The sequence below is a fragment of the Amblyomma mixtum genome, chromosome 8 (genome assembly GCF_055824585.1).
Source record: "Amblyomma mixtum isolate Tamu chromosome 8, ASM5582458v1, whole genome shotgun sequence".
Classification (NCBI taxonomy): Eukaryota; Metazoa; Arthropoda; class Arachnida; order Ixodida; family Ixodidae; genus Amblyomma; species Amblyomma mixtum.
Window position 1 is genome coordinate 138,464,045 of NC_143019.1, and position 22,511 is coordinate 138,486,555.

Genomic DNA, 22,511 nt, shown 5'->3' on the forward strand with positions numbered 1-22,511 from the left:
TCTAAAGGCTGCAAAGCAGAAGTTGCGTTCGGTGGCAGAAACTGCAAGCGAACTGCCTTCAGCACGATCGAAACTTTATGCGCCGAACAGTTGTCCAAAAGCAACAGGACCTTCCTGTGCTGCCTCTCCATGTCCTGGTCGAACGCACTCAGCCAGTCCTCAAAAAGCTTGGTCGTCATCCACGCTTTTTTGTTCGACGTGTATTGAACCTGCAAATTCCGGACGCCTTTCAGGCACCCCGGATGTGCCGACTTGCCGATGACGGTGAGCCGTCTTTTGTCGGAGCCGTCCATGTTCACGGCAACGACGACAGTCACCCGGTCTTTGTTTTTCTTGCCCCCATGGCAGGTCTCGTTCTTCATCGCCAGTGACCGCTCTAGCAACAACTTGAAAAACACGCCGGTTTCGTCGACGTTGTATACGTCGCACTTGTCGTACTCCTGGAGCAGAGGACGAAAATTCTCCAGCCACGTTTGACATGTCTCCATGTAGACAGCGGACCCTTCGCCAGACAAAGTGTGGCACGCGATCTCGTGCCTGTCTTTGAAACGTTGCAGCCAACCGCTGCTTGCACAGAAATCGTCATGCCCCAGTACGCAGGCCAGGCTGTGGGCCTTCCGTTGAAGAAGTGCTCCCGATACCGGCAAATTTCGCACCCTCACGTCCTTAAACCACGAAAGCAAAGCCGCTTCCACGTCCGGGTGATGGCAAGGCCTAACTGGTTTACAGTCGGCTTTTATGGCGTCCTCGGTGTTGCCCTCAATCTTCTTTCTAGTGGCCAAAATGGTAGATAACGTACTTGGGGGAACGCCGAATTCCGAAGCAATATCCTTTTTCTTGCGGCCACTGTCCACAGCTCTCAGTATCTGCAGCTGTGTCTGGAGCGAGATCGCTTTCCTCTTCGATGCCATTTCGAGCGCTGCAACAACAAGACTGGCCGCTGTGCTGATGTCAGAACGCTGGCCTCAAAGTTGCCAATGTTGCTGCGCTTGCCTTTCTTTACCGCTGCACAAGTGGCGCCACCTTTCGGCCCTTTGTCATGTCATGAGCTTTCAGAGTTTTCGCGCTCCGTTCACAGGTGGCGCGACCATCCAAACGCGCGATTTTTGTGCCAGACGGAAAAACTTTTTCAAACGATAAAAAAAAAATTTTCAGCTGTGTATCGGCCTTCGATTTTCATTTTGGTTTTTGGTTTTTTTTATGCTACTTTCAAGTTCTGAGCCTCGTGGAAACCAAATATTTCTTCGTTACAGCCGATATCGCGGCGGATCTCGCGTTTTCGGTTTCGTTATAAAAGAATAAATGTCACTGAAATGAAGCATGACCAACCAAAATTCGTAATTAGTTCGCTATAACCGATAATTCGCTATATCAGTGTTCGTTGTAACGAGGTTCGACTGTAATACAGATTTCCTCAGACTAGAATGAACTCTTGCAGCTTGCTTGGTATTTTGTTACACGTTAATTTTCAAGAGGAGCTGTTTTTCGAAGCTGTAACCACTAATTTTCTCACATTTCCTTGTGAAGAGGTCAGCTCTTCACTCTTTCAATGTATGCACTGGAGGGACAGGCGGTATTACAACGCATGAACACCTTGCGCAATAGCTCGTAGTTGCACAATGTTTCAATGCTAGTGCCTAAGTAATCTGTGAAGTGTTGCGCGGAGTTGTTGCTCCGTACTTTGTGTGGAAGCCTCCCAGTTGGGTGCAGTGGGAGGTAAGCTGCAGCGCCATCTGACAGGGCGGGTGGGTCCCTACACAGCAATCATATAATAGTATTTCTCACGACGAGCACTGCCGTAGAAGACGGCGGTGACCCGGTTGAGGTACGGACATGATATAACGCACGGTGTTTCACCTCAGCCGGTCCGTTGTCACTCTGTCACAAAGGAAAGATCTTCTCTAGCACCAGTGTTTACTGTCAGGTTGAGGTTCTCAAAACTGCACCATTGTTCACGACTTGTTTTTCAAAAAGAACTAACTGATTACAAGTGATCAATTACAGAATAAAGCAATTGAATTACCCAGAACGATACTGCTTCAAAAAGTAATTGATTAATTACAAAATTAAAAAACGTATTAACTGCACATAATGAATTTACTTTAATGCGTTACGAACAACTCTGCTTCCAGTGCCATCGAGCAGTGCAAACAAGAAGGCGTTTCATGAGAATGGATAATACCACCATTAGAAGCACTCCATGGCCCAATGAGACTTGGAAACTGCTGTCTTCACAATGCTATGGTAGTGGCAAATGAAATGCATTACCGGTTTTCTTTTGCATTATAAATTAACTTGCATGTGTGCATTTGAACATGTAAGTGTGAACCCATACACTGTCGCTTACTGTGTACTTCTCACATGTTCCCGCCAACTACACACTATACATACTACACACCAAAGATGTGCACCTAATGCGGCCATGTTCTTTCACACAGTATCTGTCGATGCCATGGCAATGTGGCAGGTGTTGACATCGTTTTTCACTTCCTCCAATGTTTGACACTTCTTTGGAACTTCCTAGCGTTTTTCATTTGGGCCATTTCATTCCTTCCGAGTGAAAACTGGCAGGACCCTGAACGCTATTTCTGTTTCTCTTTTTGAAACATCCTCCCATCCGGCCGGTGCCTGCAAGTGCCTGCTGGGCTCACCTGACTCTTCTCTTCCTCCATGCTTTTCCGCACCTCCTCGTGCTGCCTCTCCAGCTCGGCCTTCTTCTTGTCCAGCAGGCTCTTGATCTGCACACAACACCTTCGGCTCAGAAAGACTTCCCACACCGTCTCCCAAGCACACTCCTACACGTGTGAACTTGGCAAGAAAATATTTAGGGGCTCCACCTTTAAGGGTACGACGAGACAGTGTTAGCGGGTTTCGTCAGCGACGGTCACTGTTTCCTCTTTCACAATCATCATGTGAAAGACCACACGACATACATGCAAAGCCCCGCTTTAACCAAGCCATACACATGTGTCTGTGTGGTCTGGTGGTAGTGTCCCAAGGGGCCCTGAAACTCCACTGGACGTCCCATGGAAGTCCTGGACGTCCACAGGACATCTGAGGTAGTCTCAGTGCCCATTGGGGTGTTCAACTTGGAACACAGGAGTCAGGGGTTCAATTCCCTACTTCCAATTACTGCAATTTTCTTTCATTTATTTTACATACTTCCATGTCCTAATGATGTCCAAGACATGTTGCAATTTTTTAGTCGCCAGTTTTTTGATGTTTTAATCATTTTTAAAATCACTTGCTCCACGTGTGACGTAGCCACCTTTTCGACCAATCCAGTGACGATGCCGCCGCTGATGCCTGATTTTCTGCACAATGGGTACATCATGCTGCCACACAATAAGCATGAACGAGAGAAAAGCAACAAAGAGGTGAGGAGATTAAACAGAAAAGTTTCTTGGCTGGCTGCTCCTAATATAGGCCAGCACTCTCAAACTAGGCTCCCTGCAATGCTTCTTGGGCTCCCCATCCACCTAAATCCATGCGTGTCTCAACCCCTACTTTGTTTTGGGACTGACCACATTGTAATTGCTCACAGCAAAGACAGTTTCAATACAAGGCCAGTCGTCGTCACTAGAATTTGGGCATTTAGTCGTAAAATTGGTAAATTGGTTTTTGAGGAAAGGAAATGGACAGTATCTGTCTCACATATCTCAGCGGTAAGGGAAAAGAGGAAGGTAGGAGTGAAAGAAGAAAGAGAGAAAGAGGTTTGGTTTGGTTTATGGGGTTTAACGTCCCAAAGCGACTAAGGCTATGAGAGACGCCGTAGTGGAGGGCTCCGGAAATTTCGACCACCTGGGGTTCTTTAACGTGCACTGACATCGCACAGTACACGGGCCTCTAGAATTTCTCCTCCAAAGAAATTCTAGCCACCGCGGCCGGGATCGAACCCGCGTCTTTTGGGTCAGCAGCCGAGCACCATAACCGCTGAGCCACCGCGGCGGCTTAGAGAAAGAGGTGCCATAGTGGAGGTCTCCCGAATAATTTCGACCACCTGGGGTCTTTAATGTGCACTGACATCCCACAGCACATGGGCGTCTCTTGCGTTTCGCCTCCATCAAAACGCCACCGCCGCGGTCGGGTTCGAACCCGGGTACTCCAGCTCAGTAGACGAACGCCTTACCACTGAGTCGTCACAACTCGAATTCGGGCACTTTTTTGACGGGCCATCTTTGAGCACGCTCTTTTCTGCAAGCATGTGAGGCAGCAAGGAACTGATGCCAAGACATGCAGGGGTTCCTCAGCACCTTCTGAAAGCTGCCGCAGCTCCCTTAGACAATAAAGCTCAATAAAGCATTAAAGAAAGGACAGAAGAAAAACGAAAGAAAGGAGCCCAAACGCAATGGGCACACAGAGAAGGGGGTGCAGGTTGGCTGCCACTCAAGCCCTTAAGAAGTGAAGCACCGCTTCAGGAACTGCAATGCTGGCTTTCTCAACAATGCAAAGTGAAGTTCAAGAATAACTGGCCAGTTATGATGGGCCAGGAGACACATGTGCGTGCATGTAAGGCAAAGGCCCTTGTTGGACTCACCCGTTGCCGTTCTGCTACAGCTTCACCAATCATCTTCTGCTGCAACTCTCGCTTTATCCTGCAGAGCAAAAGGAGTGGCATGAGCCACTGCACAGTAACGTCCAACAGGCGCCCTGCACGTCTGTTGGACAGTTTTTTTAATGTTTTTAATGTTTTTTATTGAACAGCTAAAAATTTGGCCTGTGAAAAGCTGGAAAAAGAATCGACACCCATCGGTGCATGCCTGGAGGCTATGCACAGCCGAGATTCACCATCTGAGATGCGCCATTTGAGATTCATGGCAAGGCTATCTAGGCCTGTGCGAATACAGTCAAACCTGGATATAACAAACTCAAATGGGACCGCGAAATAGTTCAATACAGTAAAACCTCGTTACAAGAGGCACTCAAGGGACCCGCGAAAGATGTCTCATATAACCAAGGTCTCTTGTAACCAAAAATTCTAAATATACTGAGGAGTTGGACTAGATAAGTTTATCCGCGTTCAATAAGTCGTCGGGGCTGTAACCGTGAAGTAGCTGAGGAGGAAGTTCACTATCTCTCGATGAGGACACGCAGTCTGTGATATGGCACTTTCGGTGCAGCGAGACAGTAATTGCAATTATGTGATGTGTGTCATGAATCGAGGCAAGGGAATGAAAAGTGCTGTGCATATAAGTTGATACGATGTCGGCCATGTTGCATTGAGCATATCTGGGTTGTCTCTCTTCTAAATAGTGAAGAATTTACACTAGGGACCCAAAAAAGTTGCCCTTAGTAACCGAGTGTCTCTTGTAACCATGTGTCTTGTAACGAGATTTTACTGTATATTGATAATTTGATATACAAAACATGGTAACAGATAAGGTGATCTGTGACCTAGAAGCGAGAATTTGCACCCACACCAGTGATGCACTTCTTGCAGAGAGGTACCACCCAGTGGCATGCCGGTAACGCGCCACTCGCTAGGCGTTGCTAGGTCTAAACTGCTTCGAATCAAAGCCACTGTGGACGGTGCTTTCAAACTAGCAACTGCATATAATAAACGTCTAATCCTGTTGCCAGTACACCATAAATGGAATAATCCCTCATTAAAATTACGGTGCAGTGAAGTTAGTTTATTTCAGAATTTAGACAATACACAATATTCACTGTGAACAGGCCTCGAGGTGACACATGAGGTCACCTCTATACAAATGCCTCCCAGGCAGTGCCAATGGGCGGAGGAGGAGGAACACTGAAGAGGTCCCCACAACACCTTCGACAGCGAAGCACGCAATGCAAGGGTGCACTTTGCCGCCAACTGTATCATGCTAGACTACAGTTGGTTAGGTTAACCTCACCGCACAACAGTAGTGTGGTGTCGAAAATGAGTACAAGAGACCGAAGGCCACCCCCAAGATCGCAAGATGTTCACCGCGTCACACGGTTTTAAAGCACTTCCTTCCAACCCATTTCTATGCGTGGAAAATGATTGAAGGAGAAGCTCCACTTCCTGGGGTGCGGAGTGCAGTTCGATATACAGAACGGTCGATGAAATTGGATTTCGATATACAGCACGACTTCCTGATACTTTTACACAGGATTTTCAAGGGGATAATCTGTGCGTTTGATAGAGCCAGTAATTCGAAATATCCAGGTTCGATATATCCGGGCTTGACTGTAATCAATAATTTCGAATATTCGGCCGAATAGTAAAGTAGTCGATATTCGATTCAATCCGAATGTTTGGTATCCTAAATCTCGTGAGTGAATAGCGTTACTATTAGATCTGTACCTGCCAGGTGCCTGCAGCCTTGCTACTCACGGTGCGCATGTGCTATAACCGGCACAACGGAGCGCATCAATACAGATGTTCATGGACTCATCACTTAAAAGCAATAGCGGAGCAACAACACAACTGCAACTAACAGCAGCAGTCGGGGGCTCATAGACAGGTCTCTCATCCCACAATTATGTCGGCTCCACGTGTAGGTTGACTCCCCGAATTTCTGACGGCTATTTTTACAGGACGTCGACAAAACTTCAATGAGCGCGACAAAACTTCACTGCATTCTCTATTTGCCTATGCTTATTGTGCTGGTCAACCTTTTTTGACTGCAAGAAGTATTCAAAATATTTGCCTTCAAATTATTTCAAAGAAAATTACTATTCGCTTTGAACCAAAAAACCACTATTCACACATGCCTGCATGAATCACGCCGTAATCCTATTACCGCAAGTCTGCACTGGTTGTAACAACATGCTGTCATCACCACTGTTAGTGTCATTTGAACGCGGCCTATTTCCCACGGCAAAGGATTCTTCTCGTTAACTAGTGTTCATTCGTTCAGTATAACCATAAAGGTCCTTTGCCAAGGGTATTACACAAATGAAGGCTAAATAAAACCAACATATAAAAAAAACTATAAATCACTAAGGAAAAAGTAACACTCAAAAACATACACTATTTTAAACTATGTAGTAATTAACAACAAAACTAACAAAAGAATAAATACAAGAATAATAACAGGAGAATAACTACAGTAGAATCTCGCTCATACGAACCTCACGGGGTCACGAAAAATATTTCCGTCATCCAAAATGCACTAAATTCGTATGCGGAATTTACGCAAACCTGTTTTCGGCTGATGGGGTATACTTAGGGCAGCGCTGACACTGACTCGCAACGTCGGCGCTGTGCTGGTCGCGCACTGCTTTCACTGCTTGCAATGCATACCATGTGACTGGTGATTGCAAAGTTAGTAATGTATAGGCAGCTAGTACTTGGTGCTCGAGGGTGCGGTCGCAACTCACACACGGTCGTATCATGTGCAGTTGGACGGGGGTTGTTCATAACACCTGAATTGCTGCCCATTGCACACAATGCACTTCTGGCCGTGGCATTTTACGAATTCACATCATCCCGAAAATTGTGTACACCGGGTTTGTATCGTCGAGGTTCTACTGTAAAATTTAACAAAAATGCACGACGGTAAAATTACACAACTGTGGAATTCCACAACTGGGGAATTTCACTGTCAGATGCATGCATATGCACCAAAATCAGCACATCTGCATAGTAACTGAGTCATTGTAATAGCCGCCTATTTTAAAGGTGTCATGACACCATTTCTCAGGCTCAAGCTGTTTACTGAATGTTGTTGTTTATTTATTTATTTATTACAATACCCTCAGGGCTCGCGGGGCGTTATAGAGGGGGTGGGTGAAAAAAGGAAAAAAAAAATGCATAGTAAAAAGTACAGGCAAAAGGGAAAAATCATGATGCAGACACATGTTCGATGATATGCTTGGTGATAAGTGGCTTGAAAGATGACGCGTCTTCAATGCAGGCGATATGGGGTGGAAGGTGGTTCCACTCAGTGCTAGTCTTCGGTAAGAAAGAATTAAAAAGCACATTCGTTTTACAAGTTTGGATTGAAACTTTATGCGGATGATCAACACGTGATGACACGTATGATGGTACAGAAGAAAAAAATTCCCGTTTTAGAGTCTCGTTATGAAAGAAAATGCTGTGGAAAAGACTGAGGCATGAAATATTTCTGCGAACTGCGAAAATACAGGATCAAGGTTCCTGGTAGAAGATGCTGGCAGCTATGGATTTGATGTCAAATCTGAATTCTCTCACTATTTGCGGGCCATTTTCGATACAGATCTCTACCCTGAGTACTGGATTCTCGATTAAAACTCAAGCAGAGGATTTTTCTCTCGGTGTAAAAGGCCTGTTCCACTGCATCCTGTGACAATCAATAAACTGTATTAGTAGTGGCATACCTTCCAGCAAAGCCCTTTCAAGAACTGGTACGCTGTTGTTTACTATTCTGATGATGGTGTGATGTTTACAGTGGCAATAGTGTGAATTCTTTCAAAGCATTAAAAGCCTAGTGGCACCAGGCAGCCAGGGTGGCTTCACTGCACACCACGAGTGCAATGGGGGTGAAGCATCCTAAAATGATGACGGTGATGACAAAGAGGTCTGAGCCACTTTCACCCTTGCTATCACCGGTCTGGATACATTGCGAAGTCTCTTTCGAGCTAAGAACAATCCAAATTCGAAAAGAAGTCTGCAAGCTCAAAGAAAATCTCCAGGTCTTGCGACAACACTGAGCGGCCTCTACAGAAAACGAAAATGTCAATAAATTCCTTTGTTAAGTGGTGAGTGAAAAAAAGATTAGCACACCCCACCGGTGAAATGGCAACGTGCGGCACTGTGGTTGATGAACATGCTGATAACGAGAAGACCAGGGCATTCCCACTCTTCAGTTTAAGGGGAGTTCAGTAGACAGCAGAGTAAATGCTTACAAGGAATTGTGTGTGCATATATATATATATATATATTTGAGAAAAGCTTGCTTCCAAGTGCAGCTGGTCAAACTCTGCAAATCTCATTTGTTTTGTTTGACATTCATTTCCGTAAAAATTAGGCTTCAGCAGCGCAACGTAAGCATGATTATGAAGGAAGAGGGAATACTCGCCTGAAACGGTGGTTTTGTTTGGATGCAGCCGAAACCAATCGAGCCAGCGAATAAAATCGACGGTTTGGTTCACAGTGTCTGCGTTGGGAAATAACAGGGTCATAAATGCAGTGTAACTGCTACAAATTTTCCTACAAGTGAGGATATATCGCTGCTCTGAGGACCAAGCTAAAAGGGGAAAGCAAAGGTGCACAGCTGCACACGGCTGGCCAATACCAGAGGCAGAGCAGCTGCACTCCGACGCTTGGGAAGAGTGGCTCACTCCTTCCTGCCGATCTCCCCAATCGGCGTGCTCGCGAACCGCAGTGCCTTGCGGTGCAATATCGCAGGCCCAATCATATGTCACTTGTGCCAACCTTTTTTACTCGCCACTGCACTTATTCTTGAGTCACATTTTTCAAAATTGCAGTGGTTTGGACACTCATTTTTCCACGCAACACGCCGTTTCCTCACCTTTTTTACAAAACATATCAATGATCAATTTGAAGAGGCTACTGTAATTGTTTCCATCTTGAGTGCCACTACAAATCAGCATAAGCAGAGCGTTACGAAGCTTTTCACCAACTGAAGGATGCAAAAGTTGTAAAAACTTCAAGGTCTGTTAATGATTTTTGGCCGTTTACTACCGCAGTACTGTGTGCTTTTTGTTTTGCACCTATCTCACAGCATTATAACTAACGCATGAGCTTTTGTTTTACCAGCACATCTGATACTTAGTACTTAGACTGCATCGGTTTCAAAGCCATATGCACTCTCGCTGCTAACCTGTAGTGCTGACCACTCAGAAACTAGTCACAAGGAGTACTGTAGTTTCACGCCTATAGCCAGCTGCTGCTGTCATCACAGGATCAGACATTCTCTTCTGTGCCAAACTGAAAGGCTGCTTAATGCGGTGCTTTCAGCTTTATCGTCTCACACCTCAGTTGAGCAAAGAAATTGCAGCGTGAAAAAAGCAAAACAAAACAAAACTGACCATACAACAATTTGTAACTTGCATTCAAGAACAAGAAAAGAACTGTAAGAACAAGACTGAAGAAACATGAGGTTATGCTTGTTGTTTTTTGTTTTTCATACTCATGGTTGCCGAATGAATTCTACCAAAACTTCAAATCTTTGGACTTATTATGTCGTTCTGAACTTTTACAAGGAACTGCTGCTTATTCCATCGAACTTAGGCAATGCATGTTTGCACTCAATTTTTCAGAAGGAGCAATGTTCGGAAGTTTAATCTTTTTTCAACCAAACGGCATGTTTCGTGCACTGACTGCTGTAGTCAACAAAGTAAATTTTCCACTGATCTTGCATGATTACGTTACATTTCACAGAATGCTTCCAAGCTCTTCTCCTCTTTTCGTGTTGTGAGAAAAGTGGAAAGAAGGCGGAACGTCAGCCCAACCTGAAGGCATGGCACCAACCTGCAACCATCATTAAAGCCAATAATTAACACTGACGTTTATTGGAACACATAAGCACGTGTGGCCAATGATACCATCTGCACCAAACACAATTACTGCCAATGTTTGTTTGCAGTGAGGTTGCATACATATGCTGTGTAAGCCAAGTACCCATTCTCCTGCCCCATCAGTTTTTTTCGGATAGTAAAATGCACTGTTCCCGAGCACCAACCCCAACGAGAACTGAAGAGAGAGGCACAATATACGTGCTGCTTTTTGCTGCTCATGACAACCAAGAAGGGCTGGCAAAACACTCCGACATATAAATGGCAAGGTATGCATTGGTGTGTCAGCCAATGAATGCTACGGGCAAATTATCAGTGTCTCTGCTGCCACTGCTACCCAGTGGGGAGTTAGGGTAGCGTTTTTGAAAGATATTCCTGAGCCGCAACAAGCTGTCTCTAGGTGCGTCTATCGGCACTCCACATTCTAGATGATGGTTTGGTTTGGTTTGGTTTATTGGCTTTTAACGTCCCAAAGCGACTCAGGCTATGAGGGACGCCGTAGTGAGGGGCTCCGGAAATTTCGACCACCTGGGGTTCTCTAACGTGTACTGACATTGCACAGTACAGGGGTCTAGATAACGGGGTCACTGGAACAAGCATATCTTTCATTGAAAAATAAATAAAATCATAAAGAGGAGAAAAGGGCCCAAAGAAATGAGACCGACCACGACCCGTCATGATTCAGAACCACTCCAGGGGCAATAATATCTTCATATCTGTTTGCAGTGAATCTTTCACACTGTTTAACCATTTGGATGTTCCTGCAGAGCACAAGACACAGGTGGGCTAGTGCATTAAAACGATTCAAGAATGCGCTGAAATTAACCCTCTTAGTTCACACGTACAGAGCTCTGCCTCACTGTCTTCTTTGTGCGCACCCTCGTCAATATATGCAGTGTGTCGTGGCCCAACAATCAGGCAAACTAATATACATATACAGCTGAGCCCCAATATAACCAAGTAATACTTTTCGGGAAAAAACTGCTATATCGCAAACTCCGCTGCAACGAGGTTTTTGGATTTCAGTGGTGCAAATGATGTAGTACATTCCTAAAACCTTCCTGTTCCAATTTATTTTGCCTGTGTGCATTCGTGAAGATATTACAACCAATTTTAGAAGAAACACGAAGCAAAACGAGTGGCAACAGTAATTCAGCAAACCCTTGTTACCTCGAAATCATTACCTCAAAATCTCGAACTATTAGTTTAGTCCAAATTTTCAGCGGAGCCGAGCTGCCGCCCACGGCACTGTGCATTTATAATACTAGGCATGTATGAATACAGTGGAACCTCGATTATACGTCCCCCGGTCATGCGACGACCCGCATTTTACGACGAATTTGTGCGGTCCCGGCAAAACCCCCATAGAGACAATGCATTAAAAACCTCGGTTATACGACGCAAATTTTAGAAGGACCCCGCTTCGTACGACGGCTGGCTCGTACCGTCCGTCAAAAAAGGCCGTCAGCAAACGCAGGCCGGGATGTACCGTATTTTCGCGATTCTAAGCACCCCCCCCCCCCCCCCCCCCCTATTTTCGGAAAAAAATTTCTGAAAAAAAAAAAAAAACTGCATGCGAATCTAAGCACCCCCGTTATTGCGCGGCAGAGAGCGTTGCCGAGGCCGCCAAGTGCACTTGCTCTCTTTTTCGTCGAGCCTGTGCAGTCTGGAGTCCCAAGGAGGCGCGGCCTGCGTGTTGTCGTTGCCACTGAGAGAAGGATGAAAAGGAAAGCGCACGGGCCCGCCTACTGGCGTGAGCCAAGCCACCACCGCTGCCGAGGAGAGTTAAAAGATCAGAGGAAAGATAAAGAGAAAAGATAAGACGCGCGTCCCAGCAACAGATGCGTCTGCAGGAGCCGACGCTGATGAAAAAACAGATAAGCGGGCGAGGCCCCGCTCGCCCAAGCGAGGACAGCGGCGTCCACGGCGCTTTTTGTAATGGAAGTAATGGATGCTTGTGCCCCACGATAAAACTTCCGAAGTGGACAACGATGCAGAGGTTTGCGCTCCCATTCCTAGTTACGCGGACGACAACATCCGGCGCTTTGCTTGCGTGCGCGACGATGTTGGCGACCTACTGCCAGACGTGGCAGCCCTTGAAAGAAAGTTGATGCGCCGAGGTTGGGCAAAGGTGCAAAAAAAAAAAAAATTACCGATTTTTTTAAACGGTAATAAAGATTTTTTTGCAAATCTGTTTCAAACAAATGCTGGGTTTTGTCTTTTTTAATCTGATTGGCGTACTTGCCGCGGGCTTGAAGCCGGTCAACAGTTTTCGGCGCAAGGCCGAGCGCCACTGGCCGCATTCTTTGATTTTCGATTATACGACACCCGGATTATACGACGGTTTCGCGCGGTCCCCTGAACGTCGTATAATCGAGGTTCCACTGTAGTTGGTTTTTGGTTCGAAGCGAATTAGAAGTGAATAGTAGTTTTCTTTGAATAATCCTGAAGCAAATACTTCAGATAGCTCTGGCACGCCAAAAAGGTTGAATAATGGCAGAACAGGCATTTTCAAAATCATGTATTTTTTAACACGCACCACCGTTACACGAAAAACAGAGAGAATGCAGTGAAGCTTTGCCACACTTGAAGCTTTGTTGACGTTATGAAAAAATGTGCATTGGAAATTGGAGGAGTCAATCTACATGCAAAGCCGACATATTTGTGGGGTGTGAGACCTATCTATGAGACCCCTCAACTGGTGGTCTTCAATGTGATTGCATCATTGCACATGGCGTAGGGTCGGGGCTTTGGTAGCTTTGTGGTGTCATCCCAGGGGAAGATACGCTGACCCAAAACCACACGAAGCAAGATTTTTATAATTGCTATTCACTCAAGAAGAATACTTCGTGATATGGAATACCAAACATTCTAATCATATAGAATATCGAATACTTTAGTCTCCAAATGAATATTCGAAATGATCGAATCTTTGTACATATATTCACATGACATCGATTATTACCAAAATTATGGAACGTTATCCTTTGCCTCAAAGTATTTTTTCGGCAAATTGCACATCTCGAATTCTTGACCGATAACGGGAGCCAAACACTGCGACATAAAAAGTAACACGAGCTTCGCGCTTTACTGCAGACACTGCAACAAAGTAGGCTGAATATGAAACCATTAATGGCATCAAGCAACCCTGGGACCCATCACGTGCTCTCGGAGGCTGATGGAAATTGGACGTGCAAGCAGGAGGCCGCCGCAAAGCAGCGCAGCTCTATAGGCTTGCTTTGTGCACCATGTCACCAACTATGTGTGACTGGACGCAATTTACTGACCATCGACTGTGTCCACACTTCACAGAACCGGGCATGATGGTGAGGTTTATGGGGTTTAACGTTCCAAGGCAACATCGACTACGAGGGATGCTGTAGTGGAGGGCTCCGTAAATTTCGATCACCTGGTGTTCTTAAGGGGGAGCCTGGTCTTGAAAAAAGAAATTTATGAAGGAAGTCACAGTTCAGAAATCTTCAGGGAATATGTATTTTTATGTGCCAATTCTTAGTATGTCATTTAATTTCATGTAAAGCTATTCCCTGAGCTCTTATGCAATTTTTATGCAAGTATTTTGTGAAGAGCTTAGAAAAAATTTCTTGTGGGAAACTTGCTGAAATGTGTGCCATTGTGTTCTCTTGACACCAAGGAATGCAGAAAGGGTAAAATTTATTATGCCATCTTTCAAAGATGTTTTATGTCATCTTTCCTTTGAGAAACAATGCTTGACGTGCACGAGTTCCGCGCTCGTCCTGTCTACTTCTTCCCTGTATATCGTCCTTTGCGTGGTTTTTGTTCTGAGTTCATGCAAAGTTCATGCATTACCAACTAGCCCCCATCATACACTACTTGAATTCATTTCTTCTACATGGGGCTCTGTTTTATGTCATCTTTCCTTCGGGTAAAATTAATTGTCTTCCTGCCTATCACAGAACTTAAGTTACAGGGTTCTGAAGTTGTCGCTTCAGAAATGAGAAGAAAAGTGTGTATTCCTGTTTCTGAAGTGGCAGCTTCAGTACCCCATAACGAAAGTTCTATTAGAGCCAGGGTGATAATTTTACCCTTATTGCATTCCTTGGTATCAAGAGAACCCAATGGCATACATTTCAACGAGTTTCCCGCAGTAAATTTCCTTCAAAATTCTTTGCAAAACATTTGCATAAAAATTGCTTAAGTGCTCAAGGAGTTGTTTTGCATGAAATTAGATGACATATCTAGAATCAGCGCATAAAAATATGTGTGCCCTGAAAATGCCATAACTATGGCTAGATTAATAAAATTTTCTTTTCAAGACCAGGCTCCCCCCTTCAACATGCACTGATGACGTGCAGCACAGCACATGGGCGCCTTGCATTTCACCTCCATCGAAATGCGGCCGCCACGTCCTCGGGATCAGCGGTCAAGCGTCCCACCGCAAGCCACCACAGCGAGGTGAGAAAGGCGTGAGTTACACCAAGCATTGTGCACAACGAAGAAACCTTTGCAGTCATGAAGTCTGTTATTTTTGCCTGGTGTTCGCTCAAGAGCGTTGACGTTATGTGCCGCTCATAAGTTCCTACAGCTACCAACACATGTTCATTGGTAGCTGTAGCAATTTTTATGTTTTTGCAACAAGTAAAAATTTTCAAATTTTACAAAGAGGTGGAATTTGCCCAAATTTGCATTTTGTGCTCGCGAAAATTTCGTATGAAAACTGCAGAGCAAAACTACTTCCCTAAATTGAGAGAAAAAATATATTCATTTCAATGGAAGCAAGAAAGCGAAACGAAAAAGTTTGTTGCATCACAAACTTCGTTATACCAAGTGTTGTATTCAGTTCCATTTTCATTTTCAATTCTTCATTCCCCAGGGGGCGCTTCTGTTCTTTGTTATATATATGATTGTATATTTGAATAAATGAGTTGTGTGTGCATCGGGACGGCTGGAGTGTGACTTCCACCTTCGAAAATATCACAGTGCGGTTAAACTGCACTGCCATTTTTCTTTAGCACGAACACGGTGTTTGCTGAATAAAAGACATTATTTTATGCATGCAGCCCTGATGGATGCCACTTAGTGGGGCAAAAGAGGAGCATGCAAGAGGTGCAGCTGACCTGTCCAGCTCGTTCTTGTCTTTGTGCTTCTTGTTGAGGTTCCGCATCTCCTCCTTGGTCTGCGCTTCTAGCCGCTTCATCAGCTCACTCACCTCCCTGCGCATCATCAACATGCAGCAATCCGCCGTCAGACATCATCCTCAGGCTTCCCTGGGTCACACGCACAACTGCGGCGACGCACTTCAGCAGCTGTCATCAGGCATCAATGTTTGCCAGCCTGTTTGCATGCTAACCAGACCATACAACAATGACGTACTCGTCATAGACCTTGAATGTAGATGCTCACCTCAATAGGTTTGCAGTTAAAAAAAATAAAAAAATGAACTGTATGGGATAGCAACAGCTGCATCTTACCGACATTCATCTATGGGGCAGAAACATGGAGGCTAACAAAGAGGGTTCAGCTTAAGTTCGGGACAACGCAGCTAGCTATGGAAAGAAAAATGACAGGTGCAACGTTAAGAGATCGGAAGCGGGTGGAGTGGGTGAGGGAACAAACGCGGGTTAATGACATCCTAGTCGAAATCAAGAGGAAGAAGTGGCAGGGCATGTAATGCAAAGGCAAGATAACCACTGGTCCTCAAGGGTAACGGAGTGGATTCCAAGAGAAGGCAAGCATAGCAGGGGTCAGCAGAAAGTTAGGTGGGCGGATGAGATTAAGAAGTTTGCGGGGATACAGTGGCCACAACTGGCGAAGGACAGGGTTAATTGGAGAGAGACATGGGAGAGGCCTTTGCCTGCAGTGGTTGTAGTCAGGCTGATGATGATGATGATGGGATAGCACGTGATTCCTAGCTGTGTTTAGCTAGTCCAATGGCTTCTGGACAGAATTTTAGCAGCAGCCATCACAGCATCAGACTGAGATTATCAAAAAAATTCTCGAACCCTGGGGTTTTTTAATATGCGTTACCATTAGAAGCCCCCCAATTTCGGAAAAACCTGTCCATCCATCTAAAGCCTCACTTGGCAGGTGGCAAAATGGTGAGAGAAATATCCCCTCTCCACTTTCAGAGGAGGAGAGAGGAAGTGGGAGAGGTGAGATGGAGAGAGTGCTGAAGAAAGTGAGGAGGGAGAGTACAGCATACTCTGATTGCTGGGTCTGCAACTCGGAACTCGGAACTCGGAGTCTGGAGACTCGGAACGGTTAGCTCTGAGACTGGAAGAGCGGACGAGGTATGGCATGTCACACAATGACTGACAGACTAGATCATGCCATCCATTTGCAGAGTCTGAGCCCGTCAGCTTCACTGACTGCTCCGTCCCAGGGGAACATTACTGCTAACGCGTACTCTGCTACATCAATCACATTAATCGTCTGTAAATTTTTTTACAATTGGTGCATGGTTGGTGAGGGTAAAAGAGCTCAAGGAATGCATCAGTGGCTCCAGTTGCTTGTGCAAGTTACAGTTTACGCTGCAGAGAGCTGCATCTGACAGGCTAATTAAGGGAGGATGCGGGTCTCAGAATGCCAAAACATCGCCAAAAAACAGGTTTTGAGAAAAATATATTTTCAAAATGTTTGTACCCTCAAGCACCTGCCCTCGAAATATTAACGCTGAATTCGATCGGGAAATACAGTAAAATCGACTAGCATCAATCGCATTGATCGTCTGCAATTTTTTCCTTTAGCACCTGCCCTCGAAATATTAACGCTGAATTCGATCGGGAAATACAGTAAAATCGACTAGCATCAATCGCATTGATCGTCTGCAATTTTTTCACTTTTGGGCAAAGTGTCCAGCAAACAATGATGCACGGCTGCTTCACACTGAATGCTTTGATTATCCAGTTGTGAAACTCCCCACAGGGCCCATGTTTCAAAATCAATCAATCAAGCACCAGGACTCGGAGGCATGCATTCAGAGCTCCACTAAGTACACCCACACAGTGCTGAGCTCATGCTACAAGCTCACTGGCAGTGTGGCCATCTGCTAACACTGAAAAAGTGGCCGCATGGTCATGCCAGGACATTTATTCGCAGCTTTGTAGTCAATATGAGTTCAGTCCTTCCAGCATTATGCACTTGCATGGGGCGCATTCCTCATGCTGCTACAACTCCTTTAATACCCAACACTCCACTTCTGACAAGACAGAGATACTCATAAGGTTCTCACAGATTCTCACAGATTCTCAAGATTCTCACAAGACAGGATTCTCATAAGGCTCTCTCTCTGGCTGCATTACAGTGAGTTTGGTGCACAAACACTTTGTTTTTCAGGCACGACCTCCTGCTTCTTCTTCTGTTAATTTGAATAATTTAGAGGTAATGCATTCATCAATCATTCAGTGTTAATGCTAATCGTAATATCATGGTCATGGCAGCATGTGCTTGTTTACGTAACATTAGTTTTACTGTTGTTGTCTGTCAAGTATGTGAGCAGCAAAAGGCACACATCCCTCATTTACACAACTGAGGGTGACACATGCAGGAGAGATTAGATGGGTTAACACTGTGTGCCATCCAACTGTCCATAATCTCGACAAATTAAATACAAAGGTACAAAGTTTCAGGCTGCTCTCTGTCACATGAACCATCCACAGCTACTGGCTGATGTTTGATCAAAAACTTCCCCTCTCTACGAGTTTCCTAGCAATCTGTCACAGAGATGTGTTCCTATTCAAAAAAGGCAACTCGCTGAGCAAGCACAATTGCAGAAATTTGTCTCACATCAAGTCTGATCAGGAGGTCTGTAAACTGAAACATATTGTCACGTAGTGGTGACTGCAGTCCGGCAAACAGGAAAACAGCGAGAATGTCTGCTAAACAAAGCTCTTTATTTGGGCTGACTTGCGCCCGCAAAAAACTGAATTACTCGGCTGCGACATATCAACAAACGTGCTCGGCGGTCGACGAACAGAATGCCCGCCGCTGTTGGCCGTGCTCTTTTTAAAGCTGATAGCAAACCTTCGAGATAAAGCTTGGAAAGTTACTGGAACAATCTGGCACAACGTAGAATCGGCTCCGCCTGGATGCGATCAATCCAGATAAATCTGGTTAAGTCTTGCATCACAAACGAAGCGATAAAGCGGCCTGTCTGCAGCCTTGAAGAATGGTTTGGTTTGGTTTATGGGGTTTAACGTCCCAAAGCGACTAAGGCTATGAGAGACGCCGTAGTGGAGGGCTCCGGAAATTTCGACCACCTGGGGTTCTTTAACGTGCACTGACATCGCACAGTACACGGGCCTCTAGAATTTCTCCTCCAAAGAAATTCCAGCCGCCGCGGCCGGGATCGAACCCGCGTCCTTTGGGTCAGCAGCCGAGCACCATAGCCACTGAGCCACCGCGGCGGCCCTTGAAGAATGAACAAACACTACAAAGATTCGCAGCAATAACAGAAGAATTTTCCACTCACCGGTCATGGAGTCCCTGCAATATCTGCATCTGTGCCGCTTGTGAGGCTTGCATCGCTTTTTCCATGGCGCCAAACAGCTGCACATGACAAAGGCTTCAGGTTATTCTTGACCAACAGCTGTAGTTATCTATATAGAAGTAAGACATGATGTTGGGCTAGTCAGTTCATGGTTAGAGCGAAACAAAACTGCGCAAAGAAGACGTGTGTGTGTATTCGTGCCTTTCTTTTGTCCCGTCTTCTTCGCGCAGTTTTGTTTCGTTATCTAGAAATTTTTTTAAATCTGGGCTTCTGCGAGGCCTTCACGCTGAAAACAAACATCATCATCATCAGCCTGACTATGCCCATTGCAGGGCAAAGGCCTCCCCAATGTCTCTCCCGTTGACCCTGTCCTTCGCCAGCCGCGGCCACCGTATTCCCGCAAATTTCTTAATCTCATCCGCCCACCTAACTTTCTGCCGCCCCCTGCTATGTTTGCCTTCTCTTGGAATCCACTCCGTTACCCTTAAGGACCAGCGGTTATCTTGCCTTCGCATTACATGCCCTGCCCGAGCCCATTTCTTGCTCTTGATTTCAACTAGGATGTCATTAACCCGCGTTTGTTCTCTCACCTACTCTGCCCGCTTCCGGTCTCTTAACGTTTTACCTATCATTTTTCTTTCCATAGCTCGCTGCGTTGTTCTTAACTTAAGCTGAACCCTCTTTGTTAGCCTCCATGTTTCTGCCCCATAGGTGAGTACCGGTAGGATACAGCTGTGTATACTTTTCTCTTCAGGGATATTGGTAAGCTACCATTCATGACCTGAGGGAACCTGCCATACGCGCTCCACCCCATTCTTATTCTTCTAGTTATTTCCCTCTCATGATCCGGATCAGCGGTCACTACCTGCCCTAAATACACGTATTGTCTCACTACAAGTGATTGCAAGTGATTGCTGTAAATGTCCATTGTTACAGAAAAAAAAATTGCACTTGTGTTCGTAACGGTGAGATGGGGATCCCATGTGGTGCTGCAATTTCCAACCTAGGATGGCCATGGCATGATGCTTGCTAGAAAAGAACTCACAAAAAAAAACACTCCTCAGAGGAGTTCCTGTACGCCTGCAGGATGGTACATCGAAAGAGTTCCGACCTATATGCGGTGCCAACCTGCTTGCAAACAAGGCTTACGGTACAGGTTCAGCCCAGCCATGGGTAATACTGTGACGAAGACGAAGCTGGCAGTGGCGCGGGACGGAGCGCTCGCGCTAGGCCAGCGGCCATTAAATCATCTCATAGCCATGGTTCACCACGTCTCATTCTTCGGCTGGCCGCCGCGTAACAATACGCATCCCGTGGAAGTGCCCATTCCTGGCAGGATGCAGGGAGCTCCAAGTGCAAAAGCAAAATTGTTACTTGACGAGCAAGTTGGTTACGCTAGCCAAAATTCAGACTGTTTGCCATTTACCTGGCACCCTTATGCTGGTGGCAACTTTGGTAGGCAGCATGACAGCCAACCTGCGATAACCTCAGGACCATGTACCGTGCCAGAATTTCAAACTACAGGACTGCTGACAGTTAGGTCTGTCACTAGTAAGGCCACACCAGTATGAAAGGCAAGGCAGGGGCGCTGTTCTATCACCTTCTGATCTCCATTTGCCTTTCCTTGACTGATGGCCTGGCAACTGTATCATTGTATATTTAATGCTTTGAGGTCCGCATAAGCCCTGATGCCATCCTATGGGAAACCACAAATAGTGTGGCAGCGGGGTGGATACACATTGTCTTATATTTTGAGTAAACTTATTTTTATCAGTGATGGGTGGAAGGTTGGGGGGGAGGGGTCTCTTATATTCAGAGTATATAATCATGTGCAGCAGCACACAGCAAATGACTAAATATTACCCATCAACATGATGGGTGGAGAAATGCTGGCATTGTTCTGCAACACTACACCCCCATTTGTGCAGCTAGCTCGTTCACCGGACACCGAGACACCTCGATAGCTGCTGTGGTACAGTGCACCCAGAGCAACTGTGTCTCACCGGTTCCATGTACTTGTGCTGAATGTCCATTTCGGCTCGATACTGCTCCTTGGTGATGTTCATCATGGCTAGGTTGTGGCTCTGCTGCAGTTCCTCTTTCTGCAAGACACACAGTGCAGCCACAAAGAAGTGGCTCAGTGCCAGCGCAACACTCTCTCCACACTTTGGCTATTCCTGACATGTCCACTGTATTAAGACTGAAGCCTTTACTGACTCATCGTTGTGGACAGAAGGTTGTCAGCAGAGGTGTCACACTTTTCTAGTCAGACCAGAAAAAATAAATAAAACCAAGTAGGAAATCGGTCGAGTCAGGGTCTCTGGAGTGGGATGGTTTGGAACGAACAAAGGCACGTCTAGTGACAGTCACTCCCACCGTCCTCCCTTCCCATTACACCGAGGTTCAGGCGTCCACCGAGATATGCGAGACAGACACATTTCCTTCCCTCAAAAACCAATTTACCGATGAGCAAGGCATAGAGCCACTCTCTGGGTACACTTAGCTTCATCGAGCCGGGAAACACGACGGCCCCTCGTGCTTGACTCAGTGCTAATCTCACCCGCTTTCTTATGCGTGCATCTGCTAATCTCATGCCTGCATGGCAGAAAACAAACTGCAGCACAATGATGCAATCGAAAACTGGCTGTGAACCGAATTGGCACCGGTCCTCTCATTTTTAGATCAATACAATAAGATACACGCTGCACACGGAAGCTGCCCGGCTTGCAGAAGACAGCGGAAGGGGCAAAGCTGCAGCCCAAGCGCATTGCTGCGGTTGTTTCCCGGTGACTGGTTTGATTGTAGCCAATTTTTGTCCAAATTTAGTAATAATTGTGTATCTTACGCAATAAAAAAAATTCTGGGGGCACTTTAGCTCTCTAAAGTGCTGCAAGGCGAAAGCCTCTCCTGGCGCACTGTTCGGCACTGACTGCGAGACTGTTTGTGCTGTACTAGTGCTTTATTTGACTACACATTACAACTACACACATTGACTGCCGACTTTGACTGCTTCTTTAGAACGACTCTCTCTCTACTTCGATGCGTTCAGTTGTATCCATGGCTCTGTCCGCAGTAATGAGGTATGTAATGTGGTCACCCACGGACGCCTTGCGCCCCCTGTCGGAGCGGACGACAACTATTTTATTAGTTGTCGTCTGCTCCAAAAGGGGGCATCAGGCACCTTTGGGTGACGTCATTACTTCGAATCCGCGCGCTCTGATGTCATAACCATTTCGACCAACCAAAAAGCGTGACACCTCTTCTGTCGACAACAATGATGCATTAAAAAGGCCTTCTCCTTAATAACGAGAAAAATGCGCACAACACAAACATCAAGCTCAAAGCCGCCCATTCATCCACATCGTGTACAGCATTACAAACATTGCAAGACATATTGAAGGGAATGATTCCTTTCTCACGGCCTTGGTTTGCGACAGTGTTTGGGCCCATCATGGGGCTCACAGCTCAGAGGAAGCAATACGCTAGGGCTAAGCAAGTCGAGTGTCATTGTTAACACTAGGTTTGGGGTGGAATTCCACAACTGGTGCTTAGTTTTCAGCCAGCATAGCAAGGGAGCGTGACAGGCCTGGTCCTG

General features: G+C 45.8%; 1 protein-coding gene across 2 annotated transcripts in view; it reads right to left on the reverse strand.

Moving 5' to 3' along the window:
- The window catches only part of Plc21C (Phospholipase C at 21C), a 276,056-nt gene that overhangs the window by 18,880 nt on the left and 234,665 nt on the right, over positions 1-22,511 (reverse strand). The window contains exons 17-22 of one of the 2 annotated variants that reach the window (XM_089555248.1): positions 20,920-21,018; positions 18,899-18,975; positions 15,546-15,641; positions 8,991-9,068; positions 4,538-4,595; positions 2,652-2,738 (exon numbers count right to left, since the gene is read on the reverse strand). In XM_089555248.1, the coding sequence (XP_089411374.1) occupies positions 2,652-2,738; positions 4,538-4,595; positions 8,991-9,068; positions 15,546-15,641; positions 18,899-18,975; positions 20,920-21,018 (495 nt within the window). The remainder of the gene's footprint in view (positions 1-2,651; positions 2,739-4,537; positions 4,596-8,990; positions 9,069-15,545; positions 15,642-18,898; positions 18,976-20,919; positions 21,019-22,511) is intronic. The other variant, XM_089555250.1, reaches the window with a different exon arrangement.